The sequence below is a fragment of the Acartia tonsa genome, chromosome 13, assembly GCF_053477335.1.
Source record: "Acartia tonsa isolate MP-2025a chromosome 13, ASM5347733v1, whole genome shotgun sequence".
Classification (NCBI taxonomy): Eukaryota; Metazoa; Arthropoda; class Copepoda; order Calanoida; family Acartiidae; genus Acartia; species Acartia tonsa.
The window spans coordinates 25,107,854-25,125,571 of NC_137272.1; the positions used below are offsets into that span (position 1 = coordinate 25,107,854).

Genomic DNA, 17,718 nt, shown 5'->3' on the forward strand with positions numbered 1-17,718 from the left:
TTTTACTGCCTAAAGTTATTTTTTCGAAGGGGGGTCTTAATTGTGTTATCTTAACTTAAGAAAGCTCAAAATTATAGGATTTATGAGAAAAGTATAGCTTTAAGATATAAAAAGTATATTAGTGTGGTTCCATTTTTAATTTATTTAATTTTCAATTATTGTTCAGAATACTAGGTAGGTAGGTAGCCTTTACAATGGATCCTGGTTTGGATTTCGCTTCCCTGCTTGGATTGGCAGAACATGTCTCTACTTCTAAGGTAAAATCTTTTTATCAAAATAGATTTGCAACTATCAGAGCATGAAAGCCATGTTAAAATTAAAAGTTTAAGGGGTATGTTTGCTTTACATGTTTTCTGGGGGTTGGGGTATTTACCCATGACCTCTTAAGAGCTAGAAGGAGCTAACTTCTAATTTAATAATCTATATGGCCAAAGTAAGTTACTTTTAATGACATTTACTTCCAATTAGGATAAGAAGGAAGCTCGGCCAACATATCTTAAGACAAAGTTTGAACCAGTTAAGAAGGAGAAGAAAGAGAAGGGGAAACTGAACGCCAATGTTAAAAAGTTCCTGGAAAAGAAAGAGGCAGAAGAGAGAGCAAAGAAAATTGCGGAAAAAGAAAAACTGAAAAATTTACAGGAGCTTAGAGATGAAAGATCAAAAAAGTAAGTGTTAAGTTTTGGGATGTTTTGTTTCTATTTTTTTTTATTTTTTACGTACACTAACTTCCTACTTAGTCTTTAAACTTATTTTATTTCTAGTTCCACCATAAACTTTTGTTAAACGCCCAGAACTTGAAGAAATAAGGGAAGAATGAACGAGACAATAAGTAAAATTATAAAGATATACTGCAGTTGGAATACTAGCAGGATGAATTGAATATGTCTTATTCCTGGGTAAATGGTTGACTTTCCTTGTTTCTTACTATTTTAAGATTGTTTTGATAAAAAATCTAATTTCAGTAAAATTGCCAAACATCTGAAAGTGACAAAGTCTGCTAACAAAGCTGTAATAAGGTAAGTCAAATTTTTTAAACCTTTTTGTCTGTATTCAATTCTGCGTAACTTGGCAAATTTTCATCTATTTTATATTATTTTTCGGCTAAAAGCTTTACAGAATAAATTCCAATCGTTCTATTTTATCTAATGTCATAAATATTTTTTAGTGAAGCTATTAATGAACGTGATACATCGGTGACATTGACAGGACGGGCTCAGTGTGATGAAGATGATTACGGGTGAGTAAGCATTATTTTAGTCCTTAAAGACTATCGTTATGTTAAAGTATACTTAATGTTGTTTTTGTACCTTGCCTATGTTGTAAATAGAAGTCCTAAGATTAAAAAATCTAGGTAGGTATTTATATTTAAATTGCAAGTTTAATTTTTTGTTTCGTCAGTTATTGAGAGCTATTGTTATTTTAAATCTGATGACTAGCAACACCCAATAAGGCTCTGTCATACTGCGTTTAAAAAAATACGCGAAAACGACCTTTATACAATTGTTTTCTATAATCGGCAGGCACCCCCTGTCGCGGTTATAGCGATATGCTAACATACTTGATAATTATCCTTTAGAATTACTACTAAGTAGATCCGTTTTTTTTAAAGGCATGATCTGAGATATCCCGAAATCTAATCTTGTTAGGTAGATTACACATTATTCATTTGAGTTTTATTTTAGGTTTTGTTCCAACACATCTAATAGTATATATGAGAAGTTGATGGGAAAATATGATACAATTCCAGATGATCCCATGGCTAAATTTTCTAAGGTATTATTCTTTTAAGGGGAGTGGCGGTTGTGAAGTATCCTAAATAATTTGATGAGAAAACAAACAAAGCATTTAATTTTATACAAAACTCATTACATTCATATTATTTTTTTAAAAATGTGAAGAAAGAGGACTATCCACGAACGAGAGCACATGATTCTAAGTACCTTCCAGCATTGATCCTAAGTATTTTCTTTCAGAATATAATAGCCTAGGTCACCATATATTATTAATATATTGACGAGAAAATTTATGTTTCACCATGTTTTTTTATGTATTTTAATTAATTTTGAAAACTTTTATGAAGCTAATTCTTTTAATAAAATGGATATTTGATGATACATATGTGAATACTCATATTGTATAGATTGTAAATTAAACCATATTAGCATTAAGGGGGGGGTTTTTAATGCAACCATCTCGTAATCAGTGAGCAAATTGCACTTAGAATTCGAATTTCGAGCTGAAATTTTGCATGGGTAATCCTTGGTAGGTCTATTTTCCCTAAATCGAACAAAAAGTTGGAAAAGTAACGGCTGGCGGCTGCAGCTCAGCCGTTTAGCCGTTTTTGGCCTATTTTTAGGGCAAATTCATCATTATTTACGTAGGAATCAACTTTTTGAAACTTAGTTTTTGTTTAATTCATATTAAATGATAGCAATAACCATTTTTTAAATTTCTAGTACCAGCTGCTAAACGGCTAGAACCGGCTGAAGACGGCTGGGAGCGGCCAAGAGTATGAAGAGTAGATAGGGCTTGTGACATGTCTAGGGGTAGGTTTTTATGGGTGCTGAGCTCAAAAATACTACTAAAAATAGTGACGGCAAATCCATATGGCAGCTGGGTAACAGCTGCAGCTCAGCTGCGAGCGGCCAAGAGTAGAATGAGTAGATAGGGCTTGTGACGTGTCTAGAGGTAGGTTTTTATGGGTGCTGAGCTCAAAAATAGTGGCGGCCCATCCATGTGGCAGCTGGGTAACGGCGGCAGCTCAGCTGGGAGAGACCAAGAGTAGAATGAGTACATAGGGCATGTGACATGTCCAGGGTTAGGTTTTTACGGGTGCTGAGCTCAAAAATACTACCAAAAATAGTGATAGCTAATCCATGTGGCAGTTGAGTAATAGCTGCTGCTCAGCTGCGAGCGGCCAAGAGTAGAATGAGTAGATAGGGCTTGTGACGTGTCTAGGGGTAGGTTTTTATGGGTGCTGAGCTAAAAAATGGTACCAAAAATAGTGGTGGCCAATCTATATGGCATCTGAGCAACAGCTGCAGCTCACATGGGAGCGGCCAAGAGTAAAATGAGTACATAGGGCTTGTGACGTGTCTTGGGGTAAGTTTTTATGGGGAACGAGCTCAAAAATGCTCCCAAAAATAGTGGCGACCCATCCATATGGCAGCTGGGTAACGGCTGCAGCTCAGCTGGGGGAGGCTAAGAGTAGAATGAGTAGATAGGGCTTGTAGGCTGTAGCTGTTATCCAGCTGCCATATGGATGAGCCGCCACTATTATTGGTAGTATTTTGAGCTCAGCACTCATAAATACCTACCCCTGGACACGTCACAAGCCCTATGTACTCATTCTACTTTCGGCCGCTCCCAGCTGAGCTGCCGCCGTTACCCAGCTGCCACATGCATGGGTCACTACTATTTTTGGTAGCATTTTGAGCTCAGCACTCATAAAACCTTCCCTAAGACACATCACAAGCCCTATCTACTCATTCTACTCTTGGCCGCTCCTAGCTGAGCTGTAGCTGTTACTCAGCTGCCATATATGGATTGGTCGCCACTATTTTTAGTAGCATATTTGAGCTCAACACCCATAAAAACCTACCCTGAGACACGTCACAAGCTCTATCTACTCATTATACTTTTGGTGGCGCGCAGCTGAGCTGCAGCTGTTACCCAGCTGCAATGTGGATGGTCCGCCACTATTTTTGGTACCATTTTTGAGCTCAGCACCCATGAAAACCTACCCCTAAAACATCACAAGCCTTATCTACTCATTCTAATCTTGGCCACTCGCAGCTGAGCTGCAGCTGTTACTCAGCTGCCATATGGATGGGTCGCCACTATTTTTGGTAGCATTTTTGAGCTCAGCACCCATGAAAACCTACCCCTAGACATGTCACATGCCCTATGTACTCATTCTACTCTTGGCCTCTACCAGCTGAGCTTCGGCCGGTACCCAGCTGCCATATGGATGGGCTGCCACTATTTTTGGTACCATTTTTGAGCTGAAATGTGGATGGGTCGCCACTATTTTTGGGACCATTTTTTAGCTCAGCACCCATGAAAACCTACCCCTAGACACATCACAAGCCTTATCTACTCATTCTAATCTTGGCCACTCGCAGCTGAGCTGCAGCTGTTACTCAACTGCCATATGGATGGGTCGCCACTATTTTTGGTAGCATTTTTGAGCTCAGCACCCATAAAAACCTACCTCTAGACACATCACAAGCCCTATCTAATCATTCTACTCTTAGCCGCTCGCAAATGAGCAGCAGCTATTACTTAACTGCCATAGGGATTGGCCGAAACTTTTTTTAGAAACATTTTTGAGTTCAGCACCCATAAAAACCTAATCCTGGACACGTCACATGCCTCATGTACTCATTCTACTCTTGGCCTATCTTGTCTGATCTGCGGTCGTTACCCAGCTGAGCTGCGTCCATTACCCAGCTGCCATGTGGATGGGCCTCCACTATTTTTGTTAGCATTTTTGAGCTCATCACCTATAAAAACCTACCCCTAGACACGTCACAAGCCCTATCTACTCATTCTACTCTTGGCCGCTCGCAGCTGAGCTGCAGCTGTTACCCAGCTGCCATATGGATTGGCCGTCACTATTTTTAGTAGCATTTTTGAGCTTAGCACCCATAGAAACCTACCCCTAGACATGTCCAGACTGGCCAGAGTGTACGTTTTGTACGTTTTGTACGTTACGCATCGAATCTGTGTCCGTTCTGGACGTTATTTTGATATGTGTACGTAACGTATTTTGAAATTTGTATTTTTGTACGTTTTACGTTTTTAAAAAAATAATAAGAATCAAATATTAGCAGAAAAGTAATTTGTATGTTTTGTACGAAAATTTTTGCAAAAACAATAGGTGTATTATTTAAATAAATTCAATAATATCTTCAATTTTCATAGAACAAAAATATGTATGTAAATTATGCATATATGTTATTAGAACTTACAGTTTAAATTTATGGATTTGAAATATATGTCCTATAGATATAGTTTAAACTATTGAACAGAAAGAGATATGCAGTTGACTAAATTCAAGTTTAAATGCATTTCATGCTACTACCCCTTTAATAGATTTTACGATAATTTTTTTCAAATTCTTTATATACTTGTGTAAATTTTCCGAGATAGCATATGGTGCACAATGTAGGATTAAGAAGTCTTATTTTTTGGTATCTTCAGTTTTTAAAGAATAAGAATCAAATATAAGTATAAAAGTATTTCTATATTTATTTGTATTTGTACAAAAAGTATTACAAAAATAGTATATTATCTATAATGCAAAGTAGAATGATGTCTGTCCGTCTGCTTGTCCGTCTGTATATCAGAAGCTTAATATCTCAGTAACCACTGAACCTATTGTGCTCTACTCTTCATGGAATATACCTAACTAGCGGCCACGCCCCTAGAAGCCTCTAGGGGCACTGGTAGGAGGGGTAAAAGTCGACCTTAGCCCATTTTAAATTTGAGTTTTAAAAGAGTTAAAAAAATATTTTTTTTTTGGGGGGGGAGGGGGATGAAGACACCCTCTCCAAAAATAGTTTAAAACCTTCCCAGGAGCTATAGGAAGCTTCAATGTAATGGAGAACAAAATCGGTCTAGCGGTTAGCGATATCCTTCTGGACAGACCAATAACGCTTACTACTTTATATAAAAGGATAGTCCTGTGATGGTTTTTGCTATTTTCTTTGGGGGAGGGACAATTAAAGCTTTTTACTTTCTACTAGGATTAGAGGCTTCGTATCCCTCTTTTATAGAATCGTTTGTTGGAAATTTGTCAAAAAAAAATATAAAAAAAGATTGTGATTATTTTTTTCATTTAGGCTTCGCCCCAGGGTGCGGTGGGGGTTCCCCCACCCCGCTGATTTGCATTAGTTTACAAAAATAAATTGAGGGGTGGTTGATTTGTTTGTTTTTTTTTGGGGGGGGGGGGGTGGGTTTCCCACACTCTAAGAAAATAGCCTAAAACTACCACAGGACTAGTATATATATTCCCTGAAGATTAGAATTTAGAACCCAATCTGTTCATCAGCGGTTACCAAGATCTTAAGCTTTAGACAGACAGGCATTGATTTACTTTGTATTAAAGACTAGTATTTTCTGAGATCTTTAGTAATAGACAAAATTACCCTATATCCTATTATATGTTTATCCTATAAATCCTTTTTTTTTCTGTAACAAAGAATCTCGCTAACTGCTGAACCGACATGATCTTTGTGAGGTTGTAGGCTATTTTCTCTGTCCTTCCATATCCCTTCAAGAACCTGTATTCAAAATGGTAGAAAAATAGCCTAAAACCATCTCGGTAACTGTGTGAAGTAGTTATGAAAATCTTAAGCATCAGACAAAAAACTTTATTTAATAGAATATACTTAGTACGTAATAACAGGATGTATGTCTCTCTGTCAGTTTATTTGTACCGAAGGTTCTCGCTAACCGCTAAACCGATATGGTTCTCTTTTACAGGGAAGCTTCTCATAGGTCCTGGGAGAGGGTACAACCACCCTCCCAAGAGAAACTACTCTTAGAAAAAAAATCACAACCCTTCCCCTATGTTTTCTTTCTTTTTAAAATTGAAATCAGAAATGGGGGTGGTCTACTCCCCCGTCCCTCACTAAAAAAATTATTAGCGAAGCTACTCTATAATCACTTTGTCAGTCCGTTATGCTATTGGAGAAACGTGATTTTCTCGGCTCCTGTTTTTTGATTGAATAAGTTCACATTCTACATATTTTCATTGAGATTTGCCTTTTGGTTGGGTGCTAGATCTATTCCTAGATTTTCTTTTTTTCATGGTTTTCTCGACTTCTATTCAAGATAGACGGCTGAAATTTTCAGGGAATAAATAAATTCACATTCTACATATTTTCAAAAAGTTTCTTTAAGGTTTGTCTATTTGTTGCAGTGCTAGATCGATTCCTAGATGTATTGGTTTTTGTGATTTTCACAACTCATATTCCTGATAGACGGTTGTAATTTTCAGGGATTGTATTAGTTTTCATTCTTAATACTTCCACTAAATTTCATTGAGATTTGCTTATTGGTTAGGGGGCTGAATTTATTCCTAGATTTTCACGTTATTATATATTTTTAAAAGGTTTTGTGATTTATTTAAATAAGTTAAATGCTTTTTTTTTACGACACTACTCTATAGTTTATATAGTTCCCAGATTTCCATCCATAACTTTTGAGCTTCGCTACTTAAGGATGTTGTCATCCTTGTTTTTTACTTTTTATTTTTAAATAAAAAAATGGGTTTTTGAATTCAACTCCCCCCCCCCCCCCCTAATCAACTTCCTCTAGAGGCCTCTAAGGGCGTAGTCGCTGGTCCTTATAATAGGATATACTTTGTACATAATAACAGAATGTCTGTTTGTTTGAACCAAAGAATCTCGCTAACCACGGAACCGATATGGTTCTCCTTAACAGGATAGCTTCTCATAGGTTTTTGGAAGTTTTATAACTATTTTGGGGAAGAGTATCACCATCCACCCTCCCAAGAGAAATGGACTTTAGAAAAAAAACTACCTCCTCCCCCCAAAAATGAATTTTAATTGCGATTTTAAGTTAATTTTTTTCCAGATGTCTATAAATAACTTTTGAGCTTCGCTACTTATGTATGTTGTCATCCATGTTTTTTTTTATTGAATTCAACTCTCCCCTCCTCAAGTGCCCCTAGAGGCCTTTAGGAGCGTAGACGCTAGTTCTTTTGAATAGAGTAATAGGATATCTTGTGTCTGTCAGTTCGCTATGGTTCTCCTTTACAGGTAGCTGCTAGTAGACATAAATGTATTGATAATAGGTAACTAGGAAATTATTTAACTTATTTTTATTAGGAATGTACGTTTTTGTACGTTTTTTTACTTTTTTTATGTACGTAACGTATTTTTTTTGTGTACGTTATGTACGTTTTTTATTTTCAAAATTGGCTGGCCAGTCTGCATGTCACAAGCCCTATCTACCCTTTATACTCTTGGCGGCTCCCAGCCGTTTTCAGCCGGTTCTAGCCGTTTAGCAGCTGGTACTAAAAATTTTTAAAAATGGTTATTATTATCATTTAACCTGAATTAAACCAGAAATATGTTTTAAAAAGTTGATTCCTACGTAATTAATGATGAATTTGCCCTAAAAATAGGCAAAAAACGGCTAAACGGCTGAGCTGCCAGCCGCCAGCCGTTACTTTTCCAACTTTTTGTTCGATTTAGGGAAAATAGACCTATCAAGGATTACTCATGCAAAATTTCAGATCGAAATTCGAATTCTAAGTGCCATTTGCTCACTGATTACGAGATGGTTGCATTAAAAAACCCCCCCTTTAAACATACATGTGAGATATAGTAAATGTGCTTTGACTTTTTTAAATTTTTATCATTTGACAACATGGACAATTAAAGACACCCCGAACTCAACAAAACGTTTGATAGAATTTTGACTAAAAATGGTGGACATTTTTTACTTTTCTTCAACTTGAAGTGGTGAAACATAAATTTTTTCGTCATTATATTAATTATTAATAGTGACCTATTATATTCTGAAATAAAATACTCAGGATCAATGCTGGAAGGTACTTAGAATCACGTGCTCTTGTTCGTGGATATATCTCTTTAAACTTCTTCTCATTATATACCTATAGACCAAAAATAACTCATTGATTTTGAATATGTTGTTAAGGCGAAACCAAAGGCACCTGTTGATATTGCCAGAGCGAAGGAGAGAGTAAAAGAAGCTCTCAAGAAGGTGGAGGAAGAAGAATCAGCTCCTAGGTTTGTGTATCTTATTTCTTAAAAAAGAAATTACCCTATAAAAATTATGCCTGTCAGCAGCCTTCAAAGTTGCTAGAAAACACTGCACCGTACTTCGTATATTGAGTTCACATGATCCATTATTTTTTTATCAGGAAAAGAAAAAGAAAAGGTGGAGGTTCTGGAGAACATTATGAGGATGAATCTGGTATTAACTATACTAGGACAAGGTAAACTTCCTTACTAGGGTTGGCAATCCGTCTAATTTTTGGACCGGATTTGGATTCTTACAAGAATCCGTCCAAAAATAAAACTGATTCTTGGACGGATTCCAGATTCTTATTTTTGACGGATTCCGGATTCTAGCAATATTTTAAAAGGCTTTGTAAAAAAATAAATTGAGGGATTAAATTTTACCGGGTACTGGGAAGAATCTAAAGCTGTGTTTTTTCATATTTTCACAGTAGCTTTTCTCCTCTTTCTTGGTGGTGTAGGTTGGGAGAGATGGGGGGGGGGGGGTGATCTTTGCCTTGAAAAAAAAAAACTCAAGACGCTAATTTTAGCCTAACAATTAAGAATCCGAATCCGCTATTAAAAAACGGATTCCGGATTCGGATTCCAAAATTGGGCGGATTCCGTATTCCGATTGCCAACCCTATTTCTCACAAATAAAAAAAATAGCCTTAAACTTTCAAATACCAAAATTAAGGGGGGGGGGAAGTTCTGACACTTTTGCGTAAACAGTGATTATTGGCTTTGTCTTTGGACTGAGAGGATAGGCTATTAGGGATAAAATCATTCTTATATGATGAATTTCCCCCAGATTTAAGATTTTTTGGATAGGCCTCCAGGTTCCGGAGCTCCAGGCCTCCAGGTGGTCTCTGTACAGGTAAAAATTAAAAATAAGATTTTTTTTTTGAAGAGTTAGAAGTTAACTTATAAAACAAAATATACTTCTTTTTGATTGTTATTCACATATTTGAAGAAAAAACATACATATTTTGTCTCATAAGCTGACATCTAACTCTTTAAAAAAAAATTTTTTTTTTCATTTTTACCTGTAGAGAGACAACCTGGAGGCCTGGAGCTCCGGAACCTGGAGGCCTATCCAAAAAATCTTAATTCTGGGGGAAATTCATCATATAAGAATGATTTTATCCCTAATAACCTATCCTCTCAGTCCAAAGACAAAGCCTATAATCACCGTTTACGCAAAAGTGTCAGAACTTCCCCCCCCCCCTTGTTCTTTCTTTATGAATAACATTTACACAATAGTTTTGAGCATAGATTTTATTTATTTTTATTTTTCATATTCTTGCTTTTTCAGACTTTAGGTATACTTTCAATTTATGTTTATTCAATAAAAAGATTTCTAATTTATAATCCAACCCTGAGAGACAGTCCTAATTTATTTTATCCACTGCAGACAATTGCCTGTATCCCCGATGATATAACCATAAATTTTTGTCAGGGATGATAGAGATTTCAACCGGTCTGATTCAGCTGGTAAGAGTGAGGAGAAATCAAAATCTCAGAGAGAAAGAGAAAAGGAAGAAGCCATTAGAAGGAGGAAAGAGTTGGCCAAAAAGGCTCCAAAACCTCTGGATTTTACGGTAGGATTTTATTCCTGGATAAACCCGAAAAGGGATGTAGTAACATCACCGTTACCGTTACCCCAAATCATTATTTTTAAGTGCTCAATAGATTAGTTTTCCTTAATACGCTTTTTGTTGTCTATCACAATATCTCAAGAATCTTCAATTTCTGCAGGTTAAACTAAGAGTTAGGTGTCTTTTTATTATTATAATGGAAGTCTGCTAATTTTCAATAACAAACAAACCAAAAAAATATTTTGCTTCTCCTTTTTATACTAACTTTCTCTAATCCTCACAGATAAAAAAATTAATATTTTATTTCTTACCTATAAAATTTTTTTCTGATATTCTTTATTGTCTCAAATTGTTTTTTTGTTTATTTATTTATTGCATCGTTGATAATGATAATGTTGATAATGTGAAATGATTGATCTAAAAGCAAATACAAAACACGGATATCAACATTGAGAAGTAGGCAAGATAAAGAAATAAGACAATTTACTAAAATGCTAAGAATTGACTTTATGGAAAGGCAAAGTCAGATAAATATTAAATGCTTCATATTTGCTTATTTTTATCTTGTATTTTCATGAAATCCAAGTTCCATCAAAGCTAAAGGAATGTAAAGATGTATATAAAGTGACTTTTAGTGCTGGGCTTTTATTGGAGTTAAGAATCTTCTTGATAAAAGAAAAAAATCTTTTATACAGTCGATACATTTCTTCTTCAGAAATATGACCGTCCAAGAGCCAAGATAAAATAAAGGACAAAGTAAGAACCGTTCAGGACAGACACACAGACATACGAGGTGAATTATAAAGTTCTTGATGAATGAAAATCTACTTTCACATTTCACATGTTTTCCATGACATTTTACAATGATTAGTTTTGATGTATCATTGTTTGAACTTTCTAGTCATGTGATTTTTCTGCTTAATATGATTTAGAAATTTATTTATACAGTTTAGTATTATGTTAGAATACCTAAGGGTTTTGTAAATAAACTAGCGGCTTCGCCCCTAGCTTCTAGGGGCTTTACCCCAAGAGGATTAACAAACCTAATTTTTCGTAGTATAGATTTAGAAAGAAAAACTAAAAAAAAATTTTTTGAGGGGGGGTTAGTCGATTTCCTTTTTTTTAAATTTTAGTTTTAAAAAGAATTTTTTGTGGGGGGGTTATTTTTCATTTTTTGGGAGGGTTGGGGGTGTAACACCCCCCAAAGAAAATAGCTTAAAACCATCACAGGAACAGTAGGTTTACTTTTTAAAGAGTAGAGCCCAATCGGTTCAGTGGTTACTGAGATCTTAAGCCTCAGACAGACAGACATCGTTCTACTTTAGGATATATAATTCCAGATGACAATGTTCAAAAAACAAATAAAATTTTCTAACCTAATAATCAAAAAAACTAGTCAAATCCAATAGTTCTTAATCAATTAAAAATCCAATTAGATTTAATTTCTATTGTTAAAACAAAAAGATGATTAATACATACACTCATGTTAACATTTGGTTAGTAAAAGTAAAACATAACATACAGAATATGAATGAGTTATGAAAAATTGACAGCATCTCCTTGCTTAGCTCTTACTGCCAATATTTGAGCTAGTGTCAATTGTGAGCTGCTTCCATATCCTCCACTACTTCCGCTGTTATATCCACTGCTGCTGCCACTGTTGTATCCTCCACTGCTGCTACCACTGTTGTACCCTCCACTACTGCTGCCACCACAACTGCTGCCTCCACAGGCGTAGCCAGACCCGGAACTTCCTAGAAAATAGTTTTCATTATGATCTCATATTGTTTTTAAATTTGTTTCAACCATTTACATTTAGAGTTGTGAAGCTAAAAATATTTTTCCTAAAAGAGGATTTCAAGATGAATGTTCGTGCCACTACATTATCTAACATGGCTGTTTTGTGGTCTATTTATTTGAATGTTTGCAATAAGAACTAACTTAAAATTTCATTCCTTATAGGATGGCAATAAATATTTTTGAAAATTATAACTTTGAAGAAACTTACCTCCACTAAATCCACTTCCTCCTGAAGAGTACCCACCACTACTTCCCCCACAGTTGCTACCTCTACAGGGATAGGAACTGCTTCCACCATTGAAACCACTGCTTCCTCCATTAGTGTAACTTCCACTGCTGCCACCGTTGAAGCCACTTCCTCCATTATAACCGCCACTGCTGCCTCCATTATAACTGCCACTGCTGCCCCCATTATATCCACTGCCACCACAGTTGCTGCCCCTGCATGGGTAGCTGCTGGAGCCACCATTATTGTAGCTTCCACTGCTGCCACCATTAAATCCACTTCCTCCACATTTACTTCCACGGCATGGGTAACTGGACATCACATGTAAATTCAAATTAAGAATTAAGCCATAGGATCATTAATTTTTAAAAAAATTAAGCAAATAACATTTTGTGTTCTAATTATAAGGACAATCCTAATTCTATATTCTTTTATACTACACAAATGTTGATTTCGTTTGCATACAGATACTCCCTCTTTTATTTTAACCAAACCAGAGTACTAAACTTAAAATCAAAATGCATTGTATTCATATCAGTAACAGTTAATTTTATGAAAAGTATTAGATGAATTTTCATTCCTTCCACCACTGTTTCCCCCGCTGCTGCAACCATATCCACTGCAACCTCCACTACTTCCTCCACCTCCTCCTCTGCATTGATAGCTGTTCAGCTCTGGTGTAGCACATGCCTTAAAGGACGTATTTTTATATGCATAAAAAGACTTTAAATTAAGTTCAGTTTTAAAATTAAGGATAGGTATAAAGAGGCTTGAATAAGTAAGAGTCTAAGTTCTAAGTGTTGCTTAAAGAGAAAGAGAAACTCTAAAGCAGTGGACACATAGGCGGTTAGCTGGCCCTTGAGGCTATGGGCAAATAGGTTTTAAAGTATATTATTATAAAATTTGCCTCCTACAATCATAATCTCCTATTTTATTTTTACCTGGTATGACCAGTTCTGATTGAACCTCTTTGAGTGTCCGAGATCATTGCATTGAGAATATCTTGGGTCAACATAGCACCACTGAGCTCCTGTGTGATCAACACTAAAAATAAAAACTTTTAAGATTGCTTTTCTCAAGTAGAGCATCAATTAGCCCATTACCTTCCCTATAAAAAATGTAAAATTAGCTATTATGTTAATAGACAAGTTATAATCTAATATACTTACGATTTACAATTTCCTTGTATTTTTCCATATTTGTCTTTGAATGTTGTGCTTGAACATTGGCAGTAGCAGTTTACTTGTTGGGAAGCTGCCCTTGTGCCTGTTGTCTAATATATAAAACTAAATATATTGTCTGTTATTTTGTCGTTTGGTCTGAATTCTTTATTCTTTACATTCTTTGTGTTACCCTAAACTCATCCCCTTATCTTTATTTATCTTTTTCTCACTTTGACAATCTTAACAACCACCCCCCGCACCCCAACTCTCCCTTACCAACTTGCCTAAAATTGTCCTTTACCAATATACTAAACATCTCTGAAAACCTGAACCATTTCAAAGCTTTCCTGTAAAGTTTAGACTAAGATTTCAGGGATACAGGGAAAGAACAATGAATGAAAAACGGTCTTGTAGCTGAATACATTGTGGCTTAGATTTTAAGAAAGAATAATTTATCTTCTATTGTCCACCCCTTCCCAGCGTATTTTCTACAACTATTAGCTCTCTTTATTAAACACTTGATATTATTTACTAGCTATTGTGAATTTTTGTAAATATGAAACACTGACTATGCGTATATGAAACATGCAGAAATGAACTAACACTAACTCTTTCACATTTATAGGTTCCTCACAGTATGATGTAATTTCCTCATAAAGACAAGGGGCCTAGGGAGAGAGAATAGAGATAGGACAATGGACGTTAAGCTAAGAGTTTAAGATTAAATGTCTTTTCCTTTTCCCTGTAAAAAAAACATGAATCTTTATTTGTTCATCATGCAAACAAGAAATTTATCAATAATCTTTATTTAGAGATAGTTATGTAAACTGAAGAAAACTTTTTGTATTATTACTTTTCTGTGAACTAAATTATGGTTGCCCCTAAAATATTGTTTTCATTTTTTCCCCGTTAATTAAGTTGCTTTACTGATTGCGAATCATATTTTTTAATTGTTGTAATACAATGTGTTTAAAAAATGCTTATCCTAATTATCCTATCCCGTATTTATTTGGAAGGAAAAACAAGGATGACAACATCAATAAGTATATGAACTTAATATCTTAATTGGACAAAGTAAGTTATAGAACAGATATTCATTTTTCATAACAAAAAAAAGGAGAGAGAATATGTAAAGAAAATCACTAAAACTTTTAAAAATGTGTAGTCTCTTGAAGCATGACCGATTGACAGAACAAAACGGAAAAAAACAATGTATTCACTAGATGTGCATATGGCAAAGGAATCTTCACTGAAAATATCAGATTTCTAACTAAAATAGCAGCAGAGAAAAACACATTTTCGCTGTTGCAACTCTCTGACAAAGAGACTGACGGACAAAATGAATTAAAGAGTATCCTACTAATAATTTATACTATTTACATTTTTTTAAAAGTTTTTTTTACCTCCAAAGAAATGGCACCCTGAACTAAACAAATAAGAAGAAAAGCTCGCATTTTAAAAAATATTCTCTAAAACTAAAAATATATCTTGAATTTTTTAGTAATTCACAGTTAAAATTCTTATCTTAACATTGATAAATGGATTTATATTTTATCGTGCCTAAAGTTGAATTTCAACTGCGAGTTAGTTTCTTTTTACTGGTGCTTTAAATGGTTTGCAGTCTTGCGTCTGTGCATCCCAAAGTGTGGCAGTATCCCACTTATTCCATTTCAAACTTTTTATATCCTCCCACTTAAATGTGTGTGCATGACAATGGTGGTTTATCCTTTATGAAGTATAAAGTGATATTCAATGATTTATTGGTAATGCTAATATCTTCATTGCACTTTAATTTCATGAGCTTGCCAAAGATAAGCTTATAATGGGCATATTAAAAAATCATAAGAATGTATTTTTCTACCAAAACTTTTTATCTGCGGTTTAAACAATGCTGTATTTTATCTAGCCCTAAATGGGAAAGCATCACACCAAATGAGGGGGTCTAATTTAGGATTTAATGATAAAACATACAAAATATACTCTAAACCAGCAAAAAGTGTGTGTGGGGGGGGGGGAGATGGGCTGCGTGGGTGAGAGTGCTGTAGGCAGAGGAAAACAATAAATAAGGAAGAAAAAGTTATAGGGGAAGAAAAAGGTTGACGGGTTTTCCAAGATTATGGAAGCGAAACTTATATTTAATGTACTATGTTCACTTTTATGTTTCATTTGCATTTATTTGATAAAAACTTTTCAATAACTTAATTTTTGGCTTTTTTCATGACTTATTGGGATCTTCAGGGATTGGACAATGGACGGAAAAAAATCCCCCCCCCCCCCCCCTAAAAAGTCTAAGCATTATATTTTGTCTTTGGTAGCAGGTAAGCTGTGAGAGAAAGGAGTGTTAAATTTCTTTCTTATCTGACAGCTATTATATTAGAAATAATATTTGTATCGGATTTAATTTTTTTACAATTTTTGATCAATTTCATTGTCATTAGATTGTTTATTTTTGATTAATTGCAATTCCTCCTACTTATTATAGATTTCTTTCTAGGGATAGGGTAATACAAGATAAATAAGATTTCCCTCGAAATTCTCATAGTGTGGAATTAAGTCTAATAATAATGCAAATTTTTTCATGTTATTCATTAGATTTTCATAATTAATGAGAACCAATTTTTATTTAAATCTTATCTACCTTAAGAAATGTTTAAAATTAGATTACTTGTACCGGAAAATCCAAACTAATGAGACATGCCTTTTTTATGGGAATCTAATTAAAGCAAAGAAATCGAATAAGACCAGTGATCTAAAGGGATAAGACAATGGCCTTTAAATTAATGTACATCTCCAATAATGATGCACAAAACTAAACCTTCTGTAGATTCCAATTAGTGGTTGAAACGTTTTGAAACTCAACTGAACGAACATATAAAAATATAATCAAAGTCCAAAATTTGTTAAGCCAACGAATAAGAAACTTTATTATAAAACCGTTATTATTAAAAGATATTGCTCTATAATTTTATTTTAATTATAATAAAGCTCTAGCTTCTAAAGTCCTTAAAGTACACCTAAGAATCTGTGGGAAAATATATTTATGTCCATTATCCTATTCCTAAATTCCTAGTAAAAATCCCTAATAAGTCCTTAACCAACATAATATTGAATAGAAGTAGCGCATCATTTAATTTTTTAAGAATTACAAGTTAGGGCTCTGCTGCCGCCAAAATATAAAGTTGCTCGGCTGAAATTTTTAATCATCCTGTAATAAAAAGTAATAGAGTTTTTGTCTGTAGCTTAAGATTTTAATAACTACTAAACTGATTCAGTTCTCCTTTTAAAGAAAGATTCTTTGAGGAACTGTGATGGTTTTAGTTTATTTTGTTTTTAGATATAAGCCTTAGTATTGATTAAGGCTATTTTATCCCCTATACTCTTTTAAATACAGAACCCCTAGATGCTAGGGGCGCAGCCGCTAGTTAAGATAAAAGAACCAGGGTTGTGATTGCTGATTGGTTTACAACGTGGGGAAAATGTTCAAAATCGGCTGCTGTTGCTTTTGTGGTGGCAGCTTCAATCATACGCCAGCCAGCTGAAGATTGTTAATATAGATTGCGTCCTGGCTTTAGCTTCAAACTATTCCAATGATTGACTTGGTTTCTAGAAGAAAAAGAAAAACTGCAACGAAACGCAGTTGCTGCTGACGTGCCTAATTTATTAAGAAGGAATTGAATATCCTTTAAAGCATAGATTATAAAATAGTCTTGTCATTTGAGGAAATGTTTACTTTGAATATTGAATTGTTTGGTTCGGGAAACCCCTCATGGCTATTTATTTAATTACCATTTAAACCCATAATTTGTAAGTCTTTAAATTGCTTTTTACTTCTTAATGATTATAAGCGCAGCTTCTTTATAATTTATATATTTCCGTCAACCTGTCACTTTAGGTTACGCTTTGCTATTAATTTAAGTGTTTTTTTCTCTAACCCTTTCTCTTTATACCAAGCAAATATATTCACAATTATTTTTTATTATTCCCTCTTTTCTCTAACCCTTTCTCTTTGTACCAAGCAAATATTATTTACAATTATTTTTTATTATTCCCTCTTAGATACAGTTTTGCAAGTTAATTTTGAACATTTATGTTCTGTTAATTTTTTTTTAACAGTTAATAAAAATTAGGGTTAGGATATCCGGTATCCGGCCGGA

General features: G+C 34.7%; 3 protein-coding genes across 3 annotated transcripts in view; 1 reads left to right on the forward strand and 2 right to left on the reverse strand.

Moving 5' to 3' along the window:
- LOC145335016 (uncharacterized) overlaps positions 1–17,718 on the forward strand; it is a 30,651-nt gene that overhangs the window by 268 nt on the left and 12,665 nt on the right. Inside the window, exons 2-9 of the mRNA XM_080180691.1 lie at positions 167–257; positions 469–665; positions 963–1,016; positions 1,166–1,237; positions 1,683–1,773; positions 8,695–8,786; positions 8,921–8,995; positions 10,237–10,378. Coding sequence (XP_080036817.1) covers positions 195–257; positions 469–665; positions 963–1,016; positions 1,166–1,237; positions 1,683–1,773; positions 8,695–8,786; positions 8,921–8,995; positions 10,237–10,378 — 786 coding nt within the window. The 5' untranslated portion in view covers positions 167–194. The remainder of the gene's footprint in view (positions 1–166; positions 258–468; positions 666–962; positions 1,017–1,165; positions 1,238–1,682; positions 1,774–8,694; positions 8,787–8,920; positions 8,996–10,236; positions 10,379–17,718) is intronic.
- Positions 11,808–12,805, reverse strand: LOC145335018 (uncharacterized). Its single transcript, XM_080180693.1, has 2 exons — positions 12,384–12,805; positions 11,808–12,129 (listed from the first exon to the last, which is right to left on the reverse strand). Exons 1-2 carry the CDS (start codon positions 12,718–12,720, stop codon positions 11,912–11,914), a joined length of 555 nt encoding a protein of 184 aa, XP_080036819.1. The 5' UTR covers positions 12,721–12,805; the 3' UTR covers positions 11,808–11,911.
- LOC145335020 (uncharacterized) lies at positions 12,936–15,120 on the reverse strand. The gene is made up of 4 exons (XM_080180694.1): positions 14,968–15,120; positions 13,571–13,674; positions 13,343–13,445; positions 12,936–13,091 (listed from the first exon to the last, which is right to left on the reverse strand). Exons 1-4 carry the CDS (start codon positions 15,016–15,018, stop codon positions 12,936–12,938), a joined length of 414 nt encoding a protein of 137 aa, XP_080036820.1. The 5' UTR covers positions 15,019–15,120.